Source organism: Pelodiscus sinensis, chromosome 3 (assembly GCF_052426305.1).
Source record: "Pelodiscus sinensis isolate ZL-2025 chromosome 3, ASM5242630v1, whole genome shotgun sequence".
Lineage (NCBI taxonomy): Eukaryota > Metazoa > Chordata > Testudines > Trionychidae > Pelodiscus > Pelodiscus sinensis.
The window spans coordinates 128,671,758-128,693,190 of record NC_143054.1 but is presented as its reverse complement, the minus strand read 5'-3'; the positions used below and the strand labels follow the sequence as shown (position 1 = coordinate 128,693,190).

Genomic DNA, 21,433 nt, shown 5'->3' with positions numbered 1-21,433 from the left:
TCTTATTTTCTCAGTTTATTCAGCCAAGGGCTTATTGCCTCCTTAAATTTAATCTTCTAAATAACATTATTTTGTTGTAGAAGAACTTGGCTTAGTTTTATTATACACTATAGTTAATAATGACTATATATTGGTGTGAATAATAGAGGTGTATACTTAATATGCTGAACAATACACATCCCAGCTTGTGTTTTTTGCTCTGTTATACTGTGGTATCATAATACATGTTCTCTGGATCACAAAAATAAAAGGAATATCTTTATGCATAGCATTATAGAAGCATCAGTCAAGATACTGCACAAACCTTAATTCTCAAACCATTCCTTTTGAGGTAGGGGGAGATTCAGGACCTATTCAGTGAGTAAGAGAGCCAAGATCAGAAGTGAGAACTCTGGCTTGCAGTCCTACTATGTTGCCTTTAATTTAATTTTGATAAGGATTATACTAGAGGTTGAACTTGTATAGTTTTGATCTGACCTAGCTGAGTGTACTTAGAAAGGGTGTTCTATAGAACTCCATCTTGTCATCCTTCCTGACCTTTGGAAACATTAATGATCTGGAATAGGTTGCCGTATTTTCAGTCTGCTGATTACCTGCAGCTTTATAACTCCCTCTAGTGACCCAGCTGGAGCTGTTGATTTGTATTACTTATTGTCTGGAGGAAATTAGAATGTAGAAGAGTCCTAGCTGGCTGAGTAGATCCAGATAAGACTGAAATGGTGTTCTTTGTAACCTGAGGAGATAGTGTGTGGGTGGTGTTTCTTCTTTTGAGGGTGTGCACTTCGCTTTTGATTAACCAGGAGTGTAATCTGGAGGTTTGGTTAGACTCCTGGCTGCTATTGGAAGATCAGGTAACAGCTATAGCCAACATGGCCTTTTTCAATTTGCAGACAAGAGATTGTGTCTGTTTCTTGGGCCTAGCAACAGTCATGAATGCCTTTTTCACCTTGAGTAAGACTATTGTAATGTACTCTACATGGGTCTACATTATAATCTATTCACAAACTGAAGCTGGTGCAGAATTTGATGTCCTGTTTATCAAACAGTATTTCTATTTGTGGGCACATGAAAACCGTGCTCTTCAACATGCACCAGCTGTCTGTTGGTTTCCAAATTGATTGTAGATGTTGCTTTTACCTATAATGTCCTACATGTCATGAGATCTACTAATCTAAGAAATTGTCTCGCTCTCTGTGATGCCCTGGTACAAGGTGTGGTCCATGGAGTCGACTGCACTGAAGCTCGATTAGTATAACAGATGGGGGTGGCTGGCATGGCACTTTGTTTTAGGTCCACAGATGTTTGGAACTCCTTTCCCATAAGGTGTATAACAGCCAGAGTTGCCAGCCTTCCTGGCATTGAGCAAGGCCTTCCCCTTGTATGTGAGAGTTGGGTAAGGCTGATTGTGATGCTGTAGGACTGGGGGGGGGAGGGGGCTAATTCCTATTATATTTATGCTGTTGCTAGGTTTATTTTTAAAAGTTGGTTATGTGTGCCAGTGTCTTTGCTTGGCACATTTTTTGATAGTTTTAAAAAAATTCAGTTTGCACAATAAAGATTCCTCACTGTGGGCTCCATTCTAGTAACACTTTTACAGAGGAGATTTCCTCTCCTGAATATTTGCAAGATTGGCCCCTAAAGGTGAAAGCCTGACAGTTATTCAGCCTTGTCAATTCCCACTGAAGTCAATTGTAGTTAAGGGTGGTCAGCACCTTGCTTAATTCGTCTCTAAGTACTTTCTAAAAGTGTTATAAATGTGGTATTTTTAAAATGTTTACCTCTTTCTTATCTTTTTGTAGGTGGTTTGTCCAGATTGTAGTGATGATATTGCAGTGAAAAAGGACAATGTTCTAGTTCGTTCTTTCAAGGATGGCAAATTGTGAGTAAAAACATAGAAGCTAACAATTAAATATTTGCACTATCTGAAGTGTGTGAGGAAGTAGGGGGTGTAGCAAAGAAAGTGCTTTTAGCTTATTCGTTATTACAGCAGCCTTTATTCTAAGTGTAAAGATACAAAAATGAACCACATTGATGATAGTTATCCTTTAACCCAGTACTTATTACCTACAGGAAATATAAAACTACCCTTATAATTATCATCCCAAACTATATAGCTACAACTAACTATGTGGTGTAGCAGACATTGACTGCATTCCTGTGGGAGTTTGTGGGAAAACTTGAGATTCTTGCTGATTTGTTTGGGAGAGAGAGCCATGTCTCAGAGAAGATTATGTAGGTCCAGGGATGTTGGAAAGGAAGAGAAAGAAGAAAATTTCTCAATAGCCTTTCTCTTTATTAAGTCAGGAAGCTTTATTTACTAGTTTATGAGTGGAGTGTAGGACAGAATTACTATCTGATTAAGAAAGTGCTCTAATACTGATTTGCAGAAGAAAATATATAAAAAAATGGAAAATGAGTGTGCTGGCTTACAAAGGAAATATGTGCTCTTAAATGCTTGTGAGAAAAGAAATGGAATAAAACTTTTTTATGACAGATTCAGTTTTTTTGAAAACAGTAGGTCCCCTCTGAGCTAATTTATGCTTTTTGATTCTGTGTGGCAGAATTCCTTTGCATTTTGCAGGAAGGATGTTGAAATAGAGAACAGTTTTATTATAGTTTCGTTTTAGTTTCCTTCTTACCTCTAAAACAGCAGTGCACAAACTTTTCCAAACCCCTTTACCTTTAACAGAATCTGTCCGGAGCACCAACTTCATTACTGCAAGGCCAAGGCTAATGCTAGTGTTAGGCATAAACAGAGTAAGCAATTGCTTAGGGCCGCAAACAGCTCAATATTAATTAAGGCTTCATTTAGTCACAGAGGTCACAGATTCTTGACCTCTGTTATGTGGCTTCTTCCTGCATGGCGTGGCTTCAACTTCAGAAAATATACCTGTGTAGAGCCTGCAATGGGCTAGCAGTACCTCTGAGCTGGGTGACTTGCTGAGATGAGTCAGGTGGGGTATGTCTAGACTACAAGGTTTTATCGGAAAAAGGTACGCACATTGCACTCTGCAATTTGTATACTTTTTTTCCCGATAGTTTTTTCGGAAGCAGCTTTTCAGAAATTTGGCCGGTATACACTGGGCCAAATTTTGGAAAAGCCTCCTCTTTCAGAAGAGCCCTTCTTCCTTGTGGAAGGAGGAAGACTGGGCTTCTGAAAAAGCGCACCTGCTCTTCCGCAAGAAAAAGCAGAAGAGCAGACACGTTCCCTGGACACAACAGAGTTTTTCCAGGATGCCTCTATCCTGGAAAACTTCCATAGTGTAAACATAGGTAGGATGGAGGTAGAGCTCCCTCCCTGCCCCATCTGGGAGCCCTGGCATAAGCCACTTGGCATGGCTGCTTGCCTCCCTTCTTCTCCTAGATATAGCTCACAGTTTGCAAATCACTTGTCTAGAATATGATTTCAGCAAATTGCTTAATAGTAACTACTTCACAGATCTGTGCAGGTCAGTAGAGGAGTCCACCTAGCCCAATGGAACCCCAGTTTAGATTGGGGTCTCTGGATATGACTACAATATGAGTTGTTAATATTTTCTGTTTGTATAATTCTGAAATCTTTTTCACACTGATAATATTTTTTGTTAATTGTATCAGTAATGGTGTGAGGTTTGGTGACTTGCTAAATTAATATTATGCATTTTCTGAAATCTCACAAAAAATTACTGTTTATTGTGACAGTTTCCGTTAAGAAAATGCTTTCCTGAATGTGATAATGAATAGACGTTCATGGCTAAGGCTAGGGTTTAGTTACAGGTATTTTTAGTAAAAATCAGGTACAGGTCAAAGGCAATAAATAAGAATTTATGGCCTGTAACCTATCAACGACTTACACTATAAAACCCCCTAACTAAATCTGGGGGGGATGTTGTGGGGCGCTGCTGGGGACCCACTTCCAAAGACAGTGCTGCTGACCAGCAGCAGCACAAAAACAAGAATGGCACTACCTTACTATGTTGCGCTGCTGCAGAGTAATGGCACTGTCTTCAGAGCCAGGTGCTTGGGCAGCAGCTTCCACACTCCGACCACCCAGTTCTGAAACCAAGGAGAAAGGATGAGCAAGAAAAAATCATGGACATTGTTTGTATTTCAAAAATCCACTCAGACAGAGATCGAACAACCAAAAAAGAGGTTACATCCAAAAAAATCTGATGTATGGTAACCCTTGATCTCATAATCCCCCTACAATAGCCTTGCAATCCCATTTTGGGTCTGGATCCCCAGTATGAGAAACACTGCTATATAATAGTAATTTGGCTTTTTTTAAAATACGTATTTTTTTCTAGAAAAGTATACTTTAAGTAATTTTTGCCTTGTCAACATTCTTTTAAATTCTCTAGTGCTTCTGTACCAAGAAAAGATGTTCGAGAAATTAGTGAAACTTCATCAAAGCCTGATGCTTTGTTAAAGCAAGGTAAGAATAACCTTTCAATACAAAAAGAGCAATTTTTTGTTTTATTATAATTAGCTAATGGTCCATATGTTGCACCAAATATATAGGAAAGCATGGTTTTGCATTCTGTAAGATTACAGATAAAAGGTTTTCTTATGATGATGTCTGTAGCCTTTTTGAAATGAAAAATTTTTATACATCATCAAGCACCATCTTTAAAAGCATAAAAATTATAATAGATTGATTATAAATGCAGGAACAACCACCAAAAGGTAGTAATGTAGTGGGAACCAACTTCATGGATTTTGCCTGAAATCTAACCCCTGGCGTTGGGCTTCATAGACGTTATCTGCATCAAGATGCACACATGATAGCCTTGAAAGGGTTGCCTACTCAATTAATACATGCAGGAGCAAGCTACATACGGTCCTCAGCCAATCAATACAAAATAAATGCTTATTGTTACCTCAACCCTCTTTCTTTCCCATTCCTACCCTTTTGGTTTATCTACCTGTTGTGTCTTGTCATGAGTTTGGACCCTAAATTCTTTAGGACAGAGATGCCTCTTAATTATGTGTGGGCTGGTGAAGTTAGGCATCAGTTCAGCTTAAATAATAATAATTATAAATAACTTGGATTGCTTGATGCAGAGACCACTGGATCTGTATGGCGGAGCACCTCTGCATACGTTTGCAAATAAGGAGTGGCTGTGGAACAACACAGAAAATTGTATGATTTGGGAATGGAATGATGGATTCTCACCCTTCCCTTTTCTTTTCCAGTCTTCTTTGCCTTTTTATTTTTAAAACAAATTGATCTGTCTTATAATGCTAATAAATGCTCGTCTTTTTGCAGCCTTTGACCAAGCCCTTGAATTCCATAAAAACAGAACTGTTCCCAGTAATTGGAAGACTGAGTTGAAAGAGGAAAGCTCCAGCAGTGAAGCTGAAGAAGAGGAAGAAGATGAAAAAGAAAAAGAGGATAATAGCAGTGAAGAAGAGGCAAGTATAATGTTGCAAACTAGTCTGTTCTCCTCAACTGTATATTGGCACTCTGCTTAGAACTCACAGCACAGATTTTCACGCTCCTTGTATCTTTTACACACATGTCTGTCTTAGATCAAATTCTTATTTGTAGAACCTCCATGTGGAAACCAAATTAACAATTTTGAATGGACTCAGGAAGCTATCTCTTCACTGAAGACTGAATTAATAAAAGCTAAAGAAAGGTGAAAGATCAAATCCAAAGATTAAGCCTAAGATGAGATCTGGCCCATATTGCTGCACCCAAGCAGCAATATGTAAGGGCCAAGAGCTGTGTTACTGGGATAGGTCACGGTGGGACAAGCCTGAGATGGGAGTGAAAGAAATGTGCTGCTAAGTACATCTTACATTTACTCAAAAAAACAGAAAATGCCCCTAACTAATACCTGATAATAGCATGCTTGCATATTAATAGAGACAGAATGTTTTGTCATTGTGGTTGAAAATATCTATTTATTGTACCTTAAAACATATGGGTCTTAAAACCTAGATTTGTGTATGTCCATTAGTAGTGTTTGGTCCACCTCATGCCTTTGGAGACAGCTTACTAAAGGAGATTTTAAATAGTAAGGAAGTTCAGGTTCCATCACTATTTGCATAGGGGTTCTGCAAGGGAAGCAGCTCTACGTTATATCCAGGCCTGCTTAGGAGTCCCGCTGGGAGATAGACTGAACAACATGTCTCCTTATTGGCCTGACTGGCACATCCCCAGTGCGTCTGATCTAGGCCTCTTGTGGAGAGGAAGTTGAAAGTACAGTAAACTTCCGATAATCCGGCACCTTTAGGACCCAGGGGGTGCCGGATTATCAAATATGCCGGACTATCAGAAGGGGGGGCTATGAGGGGTCTGGGGTGGGGTGGAGGGATGCTTACCCAGACCCCTTCATAGCCCCCCCTTCCGATAGTCCGGCTCTGCCCCAAGAGTCCCTGATTCAGCCGCTGCTGGTCAGTTTCAGCAGCGGCTGAATCGGGGATGCCTGCAGCAGAGCAGCTGGAGTGCTGCCGGGTTGGTCGGGTAGCGCCGACGCTTGGTGCCGCAAGACCAACCCATCAGCACCCCAGCTGCTCTTGGGGATGCCTGGGGCAGAGCAGCTGGGGTGCTGCCGGGTTGGTCCCGCAGCGCCGCTACTCGGCACTACTGGACCAACCCGGCAGCTCCCCAGCTTCTCTGCCCCAGGTGTCCCCAAGTCAGCCGCTGCTGAAACTGATCAGGGGCTGATTCCAGAAAGCCAGAGGCAGAGCTGCTCTGCCCTGGGCTTCCTGGAGTCAGCCGCTGGTCAGTTTCAACAGCAGTTGAATCGGGACACCTGGGACAGAGCAGCTGGGGCGCTGCTGGGTTGGTCTGGTAGCGCCAAACTCGGCGCTGCGGGGAACAACCCGGCAGCACCCCAGCTGCTCTGTCCCAGGTGTACCCAAGTCAGATGCTTCTGAAACTGACCAGCGGCTGATTCCAGGAAGCTGGGGCAGAGCAGCTCTGTCTCGGGCTTCCTGGAGTCAGATGCTGGTCAATTTCAGCAGTGACTGAATCGGGGACAGCTTGGGTGCTGCCGGGTTGGTCCCGCAGCCCCGAGGGGCAGCGCTACAGGACTTACCCGGCAGCACTCCAGCTGTTCTGCCCCCGGCCTTCCCGATTCAGCCGCTGGTCAGTTTTAGCAGCGGCTGAATTGGGGATGCTGGGGGCAGAGCAGCTCCGATGGTCCGGCTGCCCGGAGCACTTCCGGGTTCCTGATTGTGCCGAACCATCAGGAATGCCGGACCGTCAGATGCCGGACCATCGGAGTTTTACTTGGTAGCTTGTACCATTTCTCGACCTCTAGGTGGTTTTTCTGCTATTAAATACCCCAGGCCTAGTTTCCACTAGTTGTGGTGGTGAATGTGAGAGATGAATTTGTCCTAATACTTCTTGAATCTTTCAAATAATTACAAAAAATGTATAAATTGTTCTGTATCTCTCTTTCCTCATCCTGTGATAGAATTGGTTCACTAAACACTATCTCTATGCCTACCCTGACAAAAGAAGCAGAAGAATTTTGAGGCAGGGCTCCAATCCACCCACTTATTTTCCACCTGTGTCTTTTGGAAGTATAGAATACAGTCCTATGCCTCTGTCTCCTAATGAACTGTTCTTTCCTCCTCGGTTTGGAAATAAAAAACACAAGAGAAAAGATGAAAGTCAGAGGAAAGAACTTTGCTTCCCAGCTGGCTTATGAGGCTGTGTATGTGAAGGGGATCTGATTCTTCTATTTCCTCTGTACTTTCTTTTGGTGCTCAGATTGTGGTTTGTCCAGAGCACTCTCCTTTAGCCACAGAGTGGAAGCTATTTCTCTTTATTTAGTTATACATCCCTGCATGGCTGACTGCAGTGCTGCAGCCTAATACTCCCACTCCTGGTTGAAGCTATAGACAAGAGGTGGAAAATGCTACTGTGTTGTTTGTCTGAACCCATCTTCCTTGGTTTGGACTTTCCAGGAGGCTGCAAGTGTGTATGATTAGAATTCTGCCACCTCTCCAGACTCACTTAGTTCTCATACGGATCCCTCCATGGTACTTTGAGGATCTGCCAACTACAAGAATGTCTGCATCTGTCTGTTGGTCTTATCTGGTCATGCTAACAGAAAGTATAGTGTAATGCCCTCTTCTTCTGGAAGAGCCACATGGGAGGCCAAGCGTGAGGAGAATCTGAGCTCTTAAGTACTACTGTTTTAAGGACTTGGCATTTAGACCCTTTGCCTTTGGGAGATAGCTACAGCTCCTTTTGCCAATTTTGGCTTCGCTGGTGTAGCATGAGTTGCTGTTCCTCCTCCATGCAAATTCCTTAAATGCCTTGGTAAACAAGTCTGGCTCTTACTGCTTTCACAATCTAATGGGATTTGGTGTCATATTTCTGCAAATTGCTTCCTTGGTGTCTCCAGCATCTGGACTGGCAGTTTACAAAATAACTGCTAGGGCTTTTTGTGCATGCGTGTACGCCTGCCCACTCGCCCGACCTGTTTTTTCTCCCCCTTTCATTTCTCTTGTTATGCTCCTTGAATTTCCTGCATGGAATGTCTTTCTCCTTAGATAAAATATGTGAGAGAGCACTCTTGGAATTAGATAATCTTTCCCCTCCAGATTGTTCTAGCTCATTTTAGGTCATGAAGAATTTTATTGGTTTCCTTATTACTATTCATATGGCCTCTCTAACTCTGCAGTTCAAGTCACAGGAAGGATCAGTTTTTGTTTCCATTCCCTTCATTTCATGCTTTGATACTATGATGATAGGTGCCATAGAAGTCTGAGATATTCGACTCTTTTTTTTAAGGCTGTTCTCTGCCCAGTGTCCCTCTTCAAATGGAGCTCTGTCTCCCAGTCACTTCTTTACTAGTATAAAGAAGACTAGATCTAGCATTAGCCAAATATGGAGGTATGGATCAAGGTCCATTCTGAGTTATAATAAAACACATATAGTATGAATGTTAGCACTGAGCTGCTTGCGTTTTCAAGTTAGAAATAAGCTACTTTGCTGGTTCCTTTAATCTTCATAATGCTGACAGGTATACTGGTATTCCCAGAGTAAACACTGATGACATTGTCTAATGCAGCAATAGTCTGAGATGGCAGAATATTGAAGGTTATTGATCTGCATCTAACAGTCTCCCAGGATGCCTTGTCCTGAGACTCACAATGAATTTGGTTCTTCAGTAGATTTGCAGAACAGCAGGGATCATTAACTACCTTGTTACAGTATCTTTCTTCAGTCCACTTGTGAAATCCACTGAGCTTGCACAGACTCTGAGAATGTACAATTGATTGTCAAGCTTTTTATATCAAATCATAATTCTGCCCTATTAGCAGATTATTGTAGAATCTAGTAGGGAATTTATCAAGGGATACCCACTTGCAGTTTTGACATCTGATATAACAAGTGTCCAGGGCTTGCTGCTGCTATAGGCTCTTAAATTGCCATGCAGCATGCTCTGGGTGTTGCTAAAAGCTACCCGGTGTGTTTGTGTGGGTGATTGGTGGACGAGGATTGAAGGCTAACTGCCCCAGTCCCACTCCTTCTGCCAGAGACCCTGCCCCTTCCAGGAGGGTGGAGCTGCCCACCGCCCAAATACTTTGCTCAGGAGCCTAGTCTGTCAGCCTCCCGATTAATATCAATTGAAGCACATGGTATTGCTGAACATTCCCTAACCAGCTTGCAAGGAGCCATTGTACTTGGTCTCGTCATTGATCTCTTCCTGATTATTGATCTCTGCTTAAGTCTAGTGTAGAGGATTATTAGTGTCATAAGTTTAACATTCATAAATATTTTGATGTACCTATTCTGGATTTGTTTGTTTCTAATTAATTCAGCGTATACCAGGTAGTTTTCCTCTGGCAATATGAATGCAGTGGCATTGACCTTGGGGTGTTACCAGTGTGGCTTGTGGATCCACTGAAGAAAAATGTGCAGGCACGATTTTATCTTCTGCTTTATCTTTGAAAGTGACTTATTCTATCCAGGCATTAAAGAATAACCACAGCTAGGACAAATGAGTCTGAAAATTGTGTGTAATCATGCTGTCACTGTCATTACATTCTACAGTAACTCAACTTTAAACATAAACTAAATTTGCTACAGTCGTTTTCCAACGTCTGCTAGTTAGAAGTGGTTAATAAGACAAGTGATACATTTTCTTTTCTTGTATTATTTATATTAGGAAGAAATAGAGCCTTTTCCAGAGGAAAGGGAGAATTTTCTACAGCAGTTATACAAATTCATGGAAGACAGAGGTGGGTGTTTTATCTTCAATTATGTAATGACTTAAAATGGATATACTGTGTAAAGCAATACATTGAAACTTCAAGGCTGTGATACACTGTTGCTGTAAAATTCATTTTTGGAACCAGTGTGGCCATATCCATCTTTTCTTGCTCTCTCTGTATCTGGGAGATTGTAGTCTATCGCCTGACCTTCTCTGTCTTCTCAGTATTCCTGGGTGCTAAAATGCAGATTTCCTTGCTCTGAAAAATAGGTGTATATACACCCATTTACCCTGTATATCATACACCTATGTGCCTTTGTTGAACATAGCTCTGCATTTAATGCCTTCTTTTGTTAATTCTGTTACTACATATAAGGGATGTAATAGTGTAGTCAATTAACCGATTAATTGATAAGCAAAAGCTTATTGGTTAATGCTATAGACTACGTGCATTCTCTCCCACCCTTCTCCCCACCTCACAAGTAAATTTTTTAGCAGCCTGTCTGTCCTGGCTTGCAATGGGTCTGGGACCTACTCCTACTGCGGCTCTGCATTTAAAATGTTATTAGAAGGCAGGCGGATAGGCAGCCCGGTTTTGTTTCATGCCAGGTTCAGGAGCGCAGGACTCCTCCTCCCTCCTCCCCAGACAGGAGCTGCTGCCACCCCTGTATCAGAGGCAGCAACACAGGGCAACAGGGGGCTCTTTGGGAGTGGGGCCAAATTGCACCAGCTGCCAGCCTCATCCCTGGAGACTATAGAATAGTCGAGTAACAGATAAGAATATATGAGATTATTCAATTATTCAATTAACCGATATTTAACATCCCATCCCTACTACATACATTCCATTTAATAATTTTAATAAGATGCCTCAATAAATGCATTTTAAAATGACAGATATTATTTGGATGGTTCAATTCATTCTGGTTTTTAGCTTGTGCCTTGTAATAACATCTAAATGTTTGTGTTATTGATAAGGAAAACTGAAATGCTTTTAAAACATATGCCTTTAATATCTCAGATACTTAACAGATGGTGAGGTCAACTTCACAAATAAAAACGCTTGTAGAAAGCAAATAGTTTCCCCTTTTAATTGTGTGATAAGACTTGCATTCAAAGGCCTTTCTCTCACTCAGGCTACAGCTACACTGCCTTTTTTTGGCGGAAGAGGATATGCAAATCACACTCTCATTTGCATGTCTTCCTTCCAATTCTTTTTCTGGAAGAGGTTTTACCACTAAAAAGCCCGGTGTAGATGGGGCCATTTGTCAGAAAAAAACCCTTTTTTGCAAGATCCTGTAAACCTCAATTTTTGAGGAATAAGGGATCCCGAGAAAAAGGGCTTTTTTTCGACAAATGGCCCCGTCTACACAGGGCTTTTTAGCGGCAAAACCTCTTCCAGAAAAAGAATCGGAAGAAGATATGCAAATGAGAGTGCAATTTGCATATCCTCTTCAGCAAAAAAAACGACAGTATAGTCGTAGACTTACTCACTCACAAATTATGGTATTGTTAGTGGATTGAGATAAAAGTGAGCTTTTAAATAAAACTGTATTGTTGGATTATGGTATTTACTATCTTATTGTATAAATAGAAAAATAAATAAAAGCTGTACCGTGGACATGATATGATCAGAGTCAAAGAGCTTGTAGTAATGTATTTAGTATCATGAAATAATTTAGTTGTAAATTGCTGGTGTTGTTCTCAGCTAACAAGACACACTTCAAATATTTTAATAACTGCATTCTTCCACAGGGACTCCTATTAATAAACGACCTGTACTTGGATACAGAAATTTGAATCTCTTTAAATTATTCAGACTTGTACACAAGCTTGGAGGATTTGATAATGTAAGTATTAAAGTTAGGATGGGAAGTGTTTTAGATGCATAGCCTGAAGAAAAATATATAATGATAGATTAAAGCAGGGTTGGGCAAAATATGGCCTTGTGGGCCAAAGACGGCTTGCCAAGCCACTTGATCCAGCCCATGGGAACCTCAGCCAGGCTCTCTGCCTGTCTCACCCCCAAATGCTTCTCTCTAAATGCTGTGTGCCCAGGAAGGAGAAGGGAAAGGCTTCACACTCTGCCTCCGCCTCCAACACAATCTTGCAGCTCCCGTTGCCAGAAACTGGACAATGAGAGCTGCCTGTTAGCAGGACAGGCAGCGTGTGAAGTACCCCTTCCCTTCCAGGTTTGCAACGTTTAGGGCTACACATGGTTCCCGTAGCTGGTGCAGGGGCATGGAAGACAGGAACCCCAGCTAAGGAACCTGCTGGGCTGCTGGGAGAGTGCAGGGTCTGGGAAGGGGGAGGGTTGTAGGAGGGGCGCAGTGTGATTGGGGGGGAGGGACAGAGCCTACCCCTGGCACTCCAGCCTCTCCCTCCCCCCAACTGTCTGCCCCCTCCTGCATCCCTCCCAAACCCTGCACCCCTATCCCCTGCATCCTCTCCTGCACCCCTGCCCCAAATCACAACCCCCTCCCAGACCTTGCACGCCAACCCCTACTCCTGGTCACAGTCCATATCCCTGATCTCCTTTCTGCACTCTTTCCCCAGATCACAACCCCCTCTTTGCCCTTTCACCCCCTTCTGCACCCCAGTCTCCTGCCCCCACTCACAATTCCCTCCTTCTCCCAAACTCCTTCCCAGGGCCCACCCCCCCTCCTGCACCCTAACACCTTACCCCAACTCCCTTCTGCACCCAACCTCCATCCCAGACCCTGCACCTCCTCCATTAATATCATGGAAGAGTTCACCCCTTGACCACTTTCCAAATTCATGGAGTGGCCACCTCTCAAAAATTATGCTTGCCCCGAATTAAAGTTATAATAAATAAGATTCTTGTACAGAAACCCAGGAATCTGAACACTTAATCCTACAACATAATACACCCATTAGCATTATTAAAAACAAACTTCCAAACAAACACATTATATAATCTGATTTCTTTGTGCTATATGCAATAGATCTAACTATTGCTATACAGTAATATAATCAGTCAAAGAACTTTTTCACTGAAGATTCAGGGTGAATGCTTGTCAGAGAGCCTTTTTTTCAGAAACTGAGCAAATCACTGCACTGTAAGACATCAAATGCAAGCAATCGGAATTAAGATGTCTGTGGCATCCTTAACTCCTCCTCATTGGGGATCATCTCTAGATGAGTGTGTCATCTGGAATTAGCTGAACTGATCTTGAAGCAGCAATTGGATCACTTACTTAGAGAACAAGATTTGGTACAGTAATTTTTGAGGATTGTTGGAACTGCGCATACTGCACATGTTTCACAACTTGAGCACATTACAGACATGCCTACACTATGCGGGAGATCGATGTTGCTGTGGTTGATCTTCCAGGGTTTGATTTATTTCAAATTAAAAGGGCACCCTCAGTGGCACTGATATTCCTGCTTCTCCCAAGGAGTAAAGGGAAGCTGACAGGAGCATTTGCTCCCATTGGTCTCCCACTGTGTGCATAACGTGGAAACACGCTGTAAGATATGTCGACTCCAGCTACATAAATTATGTAGCTGGAGTTGCATATCTTATTTGACCTTCCCATTTAGTGTAGACAAGGCCTATGCGTAATAGAGGAGTTGTTAGAGGCAGTTTCTGGGGTTCCCGGGTATTACACCATTCAGAACTTAAAAATTGCCACAAACAGTTTGAACAGCCCTCTTTATTTTAAATTAATAAAGCTCCTGTTTGGATAAATAAGGTTATCATCAAGTGTTTGCTATACTCCACTTGGCTGACGCCTGCAATTGAGATTATAGCTTAGTGAAATGTAAAATGACAGAACTTCTAAACTGATTATAATAATTCTTTGCAGCAAAACAATGATATTTTTGTTGTATAGACCTTTTTTGTGGATCTGAAGAATTTTTTTTTAGAATTGTTAGTGTTCATCTATTGCTGCAAATATAAAAGACTTAAGTCAGTCTTGTGTTTTATACTGGATTAATATGCATATTTATATTCTTCTGTGTGTAACAGATTGAAAGTGGAGCAGTATGGAAGCAGGTGTATCAAGATCTTGGAATACCCGTGTTGAACTCAGCTGCAGGATATAATGTTAAATGTGCTTACAAAAAGTAAGTGATGTATAGCACATGTAAAACACAGAGGAAATATGAATGGTGATACCACTGTAGGGTGTTTATGTATAGGTTCCAATTGAAACATATTTTTTATGAAGACTAGTCACTGTATTATTATTTACTTTGGAATTTTAAGATTCTGAAATGTAGGACTGGAAAAGAGTTCGATAGGACACCTCGTCCGATCCCCTACTTTGAGTCAGGACTAAGTTGTTGTTCAACTTATGCTATAGTTAGAATTGTGCCTGTTGTTCACCTCATGCTATAGTTAGGATTGTGCCTCTTCTGTGATGTATATTCTTCTTCTTTGTTGTGTCAAGTGTCTTTACTCTCAGGGCCCTTCACAACCTATCCCCACCCTACCTGTTATCTCTCATTCAGCATCAAAAGGTCAATTCCTGCCTGTTATTGGCCCATGATATTGTCTTCCTTTACCCCTTGTTAAATTTTCAAACCAACAGCCTTGTGCATTCTTCCATTCTGCCTCTTGGAAGTTCCTATAAATATCTGCAAAACTAATTCACTATTCCTCTTCCCTCCTTAAATGTTTTTTCTGCTACTAAGCCTATAAAACTTTGACAGTAGCTAGGCTTCTGGTATATTGAGACTGCCTCCTATCATACTGACCAATACTTCCTCACTCTTTCCTTGTACAGGCAGTCCCCGACTTACGCGGATCCGACTTACGTCGGATCCGCACTTACGAACGGAGCTTTCTCGCCCCGAAAGTCGGGGCGAGAAAGCCCCGTTCGTAAGCTGCTCCGGTGCCCCTGGTCTGCTGGAGACCGTCTCCAGCAGACCAGGGGCACCGGGCGGGTTCCCGCGCTTCTGAGGCTTTGCTCTGGCAAAGCCTCAGAAGCGCGGGGAACCGCCGCTGCTGCCGCTCCAGTCTGGGTGCCTGTGGTCTGCTGGCGACGGTCCCCAGCAGACCACAGGCACCCTGACTGAAGCCGCAGCCGCGGGGGGGTCCCGCGCCTCTGAGGCTTTGCCAGAGCAAAGCCTCAGAGGCGCGGGGAACCGCCGCTGCTGCCGCTTCAGTCAAAGCGGCAGCAGCGGCGGTTCCCCGCGCCTTTGAGGCTTTGCTCTGGCAAAGCCTCAGAGGCGCGGGACCCCCCCGCGGCTGTGGCTTCAGTCAGGGTGCCTGTGGTCTGCTGGGGACCGTCCCCAGCAGACCACAGGCACCCAGACTGGAGCGGCAGCAGCGGCGGTTCCCCGCGCCTCTGAGGCTTTGCTCTGGCAAAGCCTCAGAGGCGCGGGACCCCCCGCGGCTGCGGCTTCAGTCCGGGTGCCTGTGGTCTGCTGGGGACGGTCCCCAGCAGACCACAGGCACCCTGACTGAAGCCACAGCCGCGGGGGGGTCCCGCGCCTCTGAGGCTTTGCCAGAGCAAAGCCTCAAAGGCGCGGGGAACCGCCGCTGCTGCCGCTTTGACTGCCCAGAGCAAAGCCTCAGAGGCGCGGCACCCCACTGCCGCTGCGGCTCTGCTCCCCGTGTCCCTGGTCTGCTGGGGGGGGGGGCGCAGCTAGTGTGCCCCCCCCCTGCAGACCAGGCTTTTGTTTTGGACTCTGGGGCAGAGCAGCTGGGGCGCTGCCGATTGGTCCTGCAGCGCCCGTGGGCACTACTGGACCAACCCGGCAGCACCCCAGCTGCTCTGCCCCAGGTCCTGATTCAGCCGCTGCTGGTCAGTTTCAGCAGCGGCTGAATCAGGACGTCTGGGGTAGAGCAGATGGGGTGCTGCTGGGTTGGTCCAGTAGCACCCCAGCTGCTCTGCCCCAGGCGTCCCCAAGTCAGCTTCTGCTGAAACTGACCAGCGCTGACTACAGGAAGCCCGAGGCAGAGTTGCTCTGCCCCGGGCTTCCTGGAATCAGCTGCTGATCAGTTTCAGCAGCAGCTGACTTGGGGACGCCTGGGGTTCTTAAGTTGATTCTCTATGTAAGTCAGAACTGGCGGTCAGTTTCAGCAGTGTCTGAATGTGGACGCCAGTTCCGACTTACATACAGATTCAACTTAAGAACAAACCTACAGTCCCTATCTTGTACGTAACCCGGGGACTGCCTGTACTGCCTTTTTAGTCTGTCTGTATCTATCTACTGTCTCTTAGATTTGTAAGCTCTTTGTGTGTTTCCCTCTAAGATTTTTCATCCATGAGTGGAGTGAGTTTTGTTTTGTATACCAATATTGAGTCAAAGTGCGCTCATTCAGATGTATGCCACTGCGGCACCCAAGTTACTAGCAAATATCTTATATATTTTTTTTTTAATGTTATGGAAGAAGGAATACTAAAACAAGGGGTAATTATTAAGGTGCATGACTTTAAATGTTTATTTAATATGAAGTCAAATATAAAGAAAATTAATATGGCAAAATTTTCAGTAGCCAACTTCCTTGGTTTATAGTCTTCTCCCAGGCCCTCCCCCAGCTGGACTAGAGGGTCTCCTTTCCAGTCTTATGATTCTTTGATTACTGTTGGAATTCAAAACACCAAAAGGATGTTGGAGGGTTTGCTAGCAATTGCCAAAGTATGATATCCAGGAAAAAAGTTTGAACTATAGCATGTCTCAACTTTTATTAGGACACCAAGGCTTGACCACAGTTCATCAGGGCAGGAAAGCTGAAAGAGTGAAAGTTGTATCTAAGCTCCCTTTGTGCCTTCTGTATTTTCCATCTTGCCAGAAGCAAATCCAGGTGCTGTCATATGTTAGATTAGCTTCAAGTCTGCACTGCCCACAGTTCCATAGAAATCATAGGAGTCCAAGAATAAGCACCGTGCAGCACTGCTCTAGTTTTCCTCCAGAATGTCCCTACCTCAGGAGCTTTGGGGTTTGGGTGAATCACAGAGCCATTTCATTGGCTCTAAGCAAGACAGGAAGTCCCCTACCTACATTGGGGGTAAGACCCAAGTAGGAAAGTGAGATCATTGCTTTTAGGGTGCCACTGGAATGCAAAATGGCCACACTGCATAATGCTGCACAAATAGCATGGACGCCTATTGGCACAGCCGGGTGGAATCCCCTTTTCCCCCTCTGCAGCTGTGCTGGGAGCCTCTGGCATGCTGCTGTGGGAGTTAACATTGCCCCCCCTCCTCCTGGCTGGGTCCCTGCCCTGGTTACCTCCCACAGTGTCTTGAGTCGTGTTGTTGCTGACTGCGCAGAGCAGTAGCAGGACAAGCAGCAGGCAGCACTATGGGTCTCAGGTGGCCCAGGTGCTGGGGCAGCGAGCGTGTAGTGACCCCAGTACGCTGAGCAGTGCCACAATGCGTTTTCCCCTTGGGAGGGCTCCCCACCCCCTCAGGCAGCAGGAAAAGCTGGCCGCTCAGGCCCACTCCTCACAGTCCTCCGCTAGCAGTGATGGCAGAAGAATAGCAACCTGATCCCCCTTGGCAGCAGCAGCCACTGCTACAGCAGCTCCCCGGCACCTCTATGCCACACCACAGCCCTTACCCCTGGAGCAGCCGCATCACAGCCCAGACTCCAGCTTTGGCAGTTGCTGGAGCAGCTGCTGCCCACCACACAGCCCTGGCCTCAGCTGCCAGAGCAGCTGCTGTCTGACGCATAGCCCTGGCCTCCGGAGCAACCAGACAGTCACTATGTGGCCCTGGATGCAGCTCCAGCCCTGGGGAGTTGGGGACAACAATGAGCTGCGTGACTGAGTGCCCACTCGCTTGCCACCAGCAGCAGCTCACCTTCCATCAGCACACTTCTGCACGGCTCTGCTTAGGAGGTGGGCAGGATTGAAATTTCCTGTGTGTGCCTGCACAGGTGCTCACCCGAGAGGGAACTTGGGGCAGGGATTGTCTTTTTGTTCTGTTTGTACAGTGTCTAGCACAATGGAGTCATGGTGCAGGACGGAGGATTCTAGGCACTAAGATAACACAAATAATAAAAAATAACAAATATAGAGCCAGAGGAGGAATTGAAATCTGTGGTATTTGAATGGGTGTTAATTTGCCATGATATCTTAAAATATGTATTTATTTTGATGATTTTTGCTCTTTTTCTGGAAAGTAATGAAAATACTGTAAATCTGTTTATTGTAGCCTCTGAAATACATGTATTTTATGTATTAAAGGTGTAAAGATCTCACTAAGTTAATGTGTATGTAAATGAATGTTAGCATCATCCCATGGAGTGTAATTTTTCTTCTTTCAGATACCTATATGGTTTTGAAGAGTACTGCATGTCAGCAAATATCGAATTTCAAATGGCATTGCCAGAAAAAGTGACAAACAAGTCTTGCAAAGAGTGTGAAAAAGAAAAAGAATTGAAAATGCGTGAAGAACCTGAACAGGATGTTAAAGAAATAACAGCTGTTAAGGAAGAGCATAAGGAGGAGGAGGAGGAAGTGCTCATACAACAGGAAGAAACAAAACCAGCTGAGAATGACAGTGAATGTACAGAAAATGATAAACCCACCTTTGTGGTAAAATACTTTGTTTATTTTAAGCCTAGTTGCTAAATGGAGGTAGTGTTATGGAGGGGAATAGGAAGGAGTATATTAAGTAGGGCTGAAATCACTCTTATGGAGTTAAAAACAAACACAGCAAACACCTGAACAATTGAATATGCTGTCTTGATAATGTGTTATTCTTTCCTTATTAATATGGATCATATCACTATTAATATGGATCGAATCACATCCCTGAAAATAGGGTATGGTGGCTGATAGCAGCTGTATAGCTAAAGGAGTAGAAGTACTACATACTGGCTACGTCTACACTGGCCCCTTTTCCGAAAGGGGCATGCTAATTTTACAGGTCATAATAGGGAAATCCGCGGGGGATTTAAATATCCCCCACGGCATTTAAATAAAAATGTCCGCCGCTTTTTTCCGGCTTTTAGAAAAGCCGGAAAAGAGCGTCTACACTGGCCCCGATCCTCCGGAAAAAAGCCCTTTTCCGGAGGATCTCTTCAAAGTAGGAATAAGAGATCCTCCGGAAAAGGGCTTTTTTCCGGAGGATCGGGGCCAGTGTAGACGCTCTTTTCCGGCTTTTCTAAAAGCCGGAAAAAACGGCGGACATTTTTATTTAAATGCCGCGGGGGATATTTAAATCCCCTGCGGATTTCCCTATTACGACCTGTAAAATTAGCATGCCCCTTTCGGAAAAGGGGCCAGTGTAGACGTAGCCACTATGTCTGGACATATGCTTGCTATTGCAGAGAATCTTGGAGGCAAAGCATCCATGATCTCCTACAGGACCACTGTAGGGGAGACCTTATGAAAGGCCAACAGGTGGAACTGAATCTGGGTCCTCTAGAGCTTAGTACATGAGCCTCTACAACTTGAGTTGTAAAGCCAGCTGGCTCTGCTAATGTTGTAGAGGAAATTCATTCTTTCTCTAAGTGATCTATATGCCACTCTCAAAATCAGACCAAAATATGTGGCCTACTTTGCCCTGAAAGGAGTTGTATCCTCTTAGCAGCCTGTAATAGTAGGGTTTCTGTTTTGAACCTGGCTTTAGATTTAGGTCTCAGTATTACAATGCATTGCATTTGGATGGATGCCATCCATTTCCATCCCCACCCCAAAATCAGTGAAATTCCAAAAGAGTTCAGGCATCCATCCTGGGGCAATGCATTATAGGTCTAGGACCTTCAGAGGGATTTGCAGGCAGACCTTTGTAAGTGTTATTGAGGTAGTTGGGATTCTATGTAAGGATAAAGATTTGGGTGAGTGAAGTCATTTGCAAGTCAGAGCTTTGAGCTATTGCCACTGTACCCCACAGAGACCTAAAGAGGATGGCAGGAGCACTACTTGACATCTGTTTAAGATCCACTGCGTTTAGAGTGAAATCTTCCAAATGAAACCATCAAAGAGAAACTGTCAGTTTAAAAATTGCATTTAATAAAAACACTAGGACCTAAGGTTATTGAAGACGACTAAATTTAAAATATTTTTATTATTCATTTTGAATGCTTTTAATTTTTTAGTGCTGTTCAACTTGGAGAATAAAAATTGACTATTCAGTTTTACTTTTAGTTTAGTTTCTAATCAGCTTTGCTTTTGGATTCTCATTAATTTGGCATAATGAAATAATTTTGAGCAGAAAAATATTTTTTTTTTGTTAGAGGTTGTTTCTATTGGAATTGAAAAAATAGAATGAAAATTAGAATTTCTTACATGTTTTAAAGATTGTTTTTGAAAGAAATTTGAATGCAGATTTAATCTGTCAGCTTCACTTTAAATATTTCTTCTATTTAAAAAAATAATGGTAAATTATGTGGCTCTGACTGTCCTTCTGCAAAATTTAGTTCTCATTTAATAACAAAGAATATACTGGGAATAATAACAGTCCTAAAACTTTTGAATTTTATCCGCTACTTGACTAAGTGTGTTTTGTCTGCCTTTTTCAAATGTTTACCATGTTCATTTTTATTGTAGATTAATTATATTTTTCTATTTTCTTAGGGAAACCAAAAAAACATGGAAGAATCTATATATACTCAATCTGACCAGGAAAAGGAATTTAGTTCAATTAAAACAGAAGATGAAGCCAATCTGGGGGATAAAGAGGAAGAGAAGATTAAACAAATGGAAATTCTCAACACAAACATGGAGGCTGAAGAAAAAGAAAAATCAGGGTAAGTTGTTTGTGTGTATGTGTGTGTGTGTAGTTAAGGAAGCTGATGTTTCTTGTTAAAAGTATGTTTTCTCATAACTTGAACTTCAAATCAAATGGCATTGTGAGAACTTGATCCTTCAAAGACATAACAAGCATGTGCTTAACTTCATGCACTACGAATAATCTTACTGAAGTTAATGGGGCTACTCACATTGCTAAAGCAAAGCATTTGTATGTGTCTTTCCAGGTTCAGAGCCTAAATATTTAAAAGTAAATGAACAAGTGAAAAAATAGAAAATGTATGTAACTTAAGTCTATTTGATTTTAAACAAAGTGGCCATCCTAGTGGTCTAGTGTTTGCTCAGCTCAGATACCAGTTTGGAGTGTGGATTTCTGGGTTTTTTGGCTCTTGCTCTTGGGCTTGGGAGTGTTATGGAGATAATGTTATGGGGAGTATCTTGTATTTCTCAATAGCAGTCTGTGGTTGAGTAGAGGATGATTTTGACAGGATCAGAAGAGCAAATTAAAATGAAGTAATATTGGTGCCATGTCCCAGATAGTCAGTGGATGAAACAGGGAGGCAGAACATTCCTCCCTTTATGTATGTGTACATAT

General features: G+C 43.2%; 1 protein-coding gene across 4 annotated transcripts in view; it reads left to right on the top strand.

Annotated features, from left to right (window-relative positions):
- Positions 1-21,433, top strand: part of ARID4B (AT-rich interaction domain 4B) — a 150,913-nt gene that overhangs the window by 68,699 nt on the left and 60,781 nt on the right. For 3 of the 4 annotated variants that reach the window (XM_075924772.2, XM_075924771.2, XM_075924769.2), the window contains exons 9-16: positions 1,800-1,879; positions 4,341-4,414; positions 5,249-5,394; positions 10,119-10,191; positions 11,919-12,013; positions 14,158-14,255; positions 18,408-18,678; positions 20,665-20,837. In XM_075924772.2, the coding sequence (XP_075780887.2) occupies positions 1,800-1,879; positions 4,341-4,414; positions 5,249-5,394; positions 10,119-10,191; positions 11,919-12,013; positions 14,158-14,255; positions 18,408-18,678; positions 20,665-20,837 (1,010 nt within the window). Of the gene's footprint in view, positions 1-1,799; positions 1,880-4,340; positions 4,415-5,248; positions 5,399-10,118; positions 10,192-11,918; positions 12,014-14,157; positions 14,256-18,407; positions 18,679-20,664; positions 20,838-21,433 lie in introns of all 4 variants that reach the window. The other variant, XM_075924770.2, reaches the window with a different exon arrangement.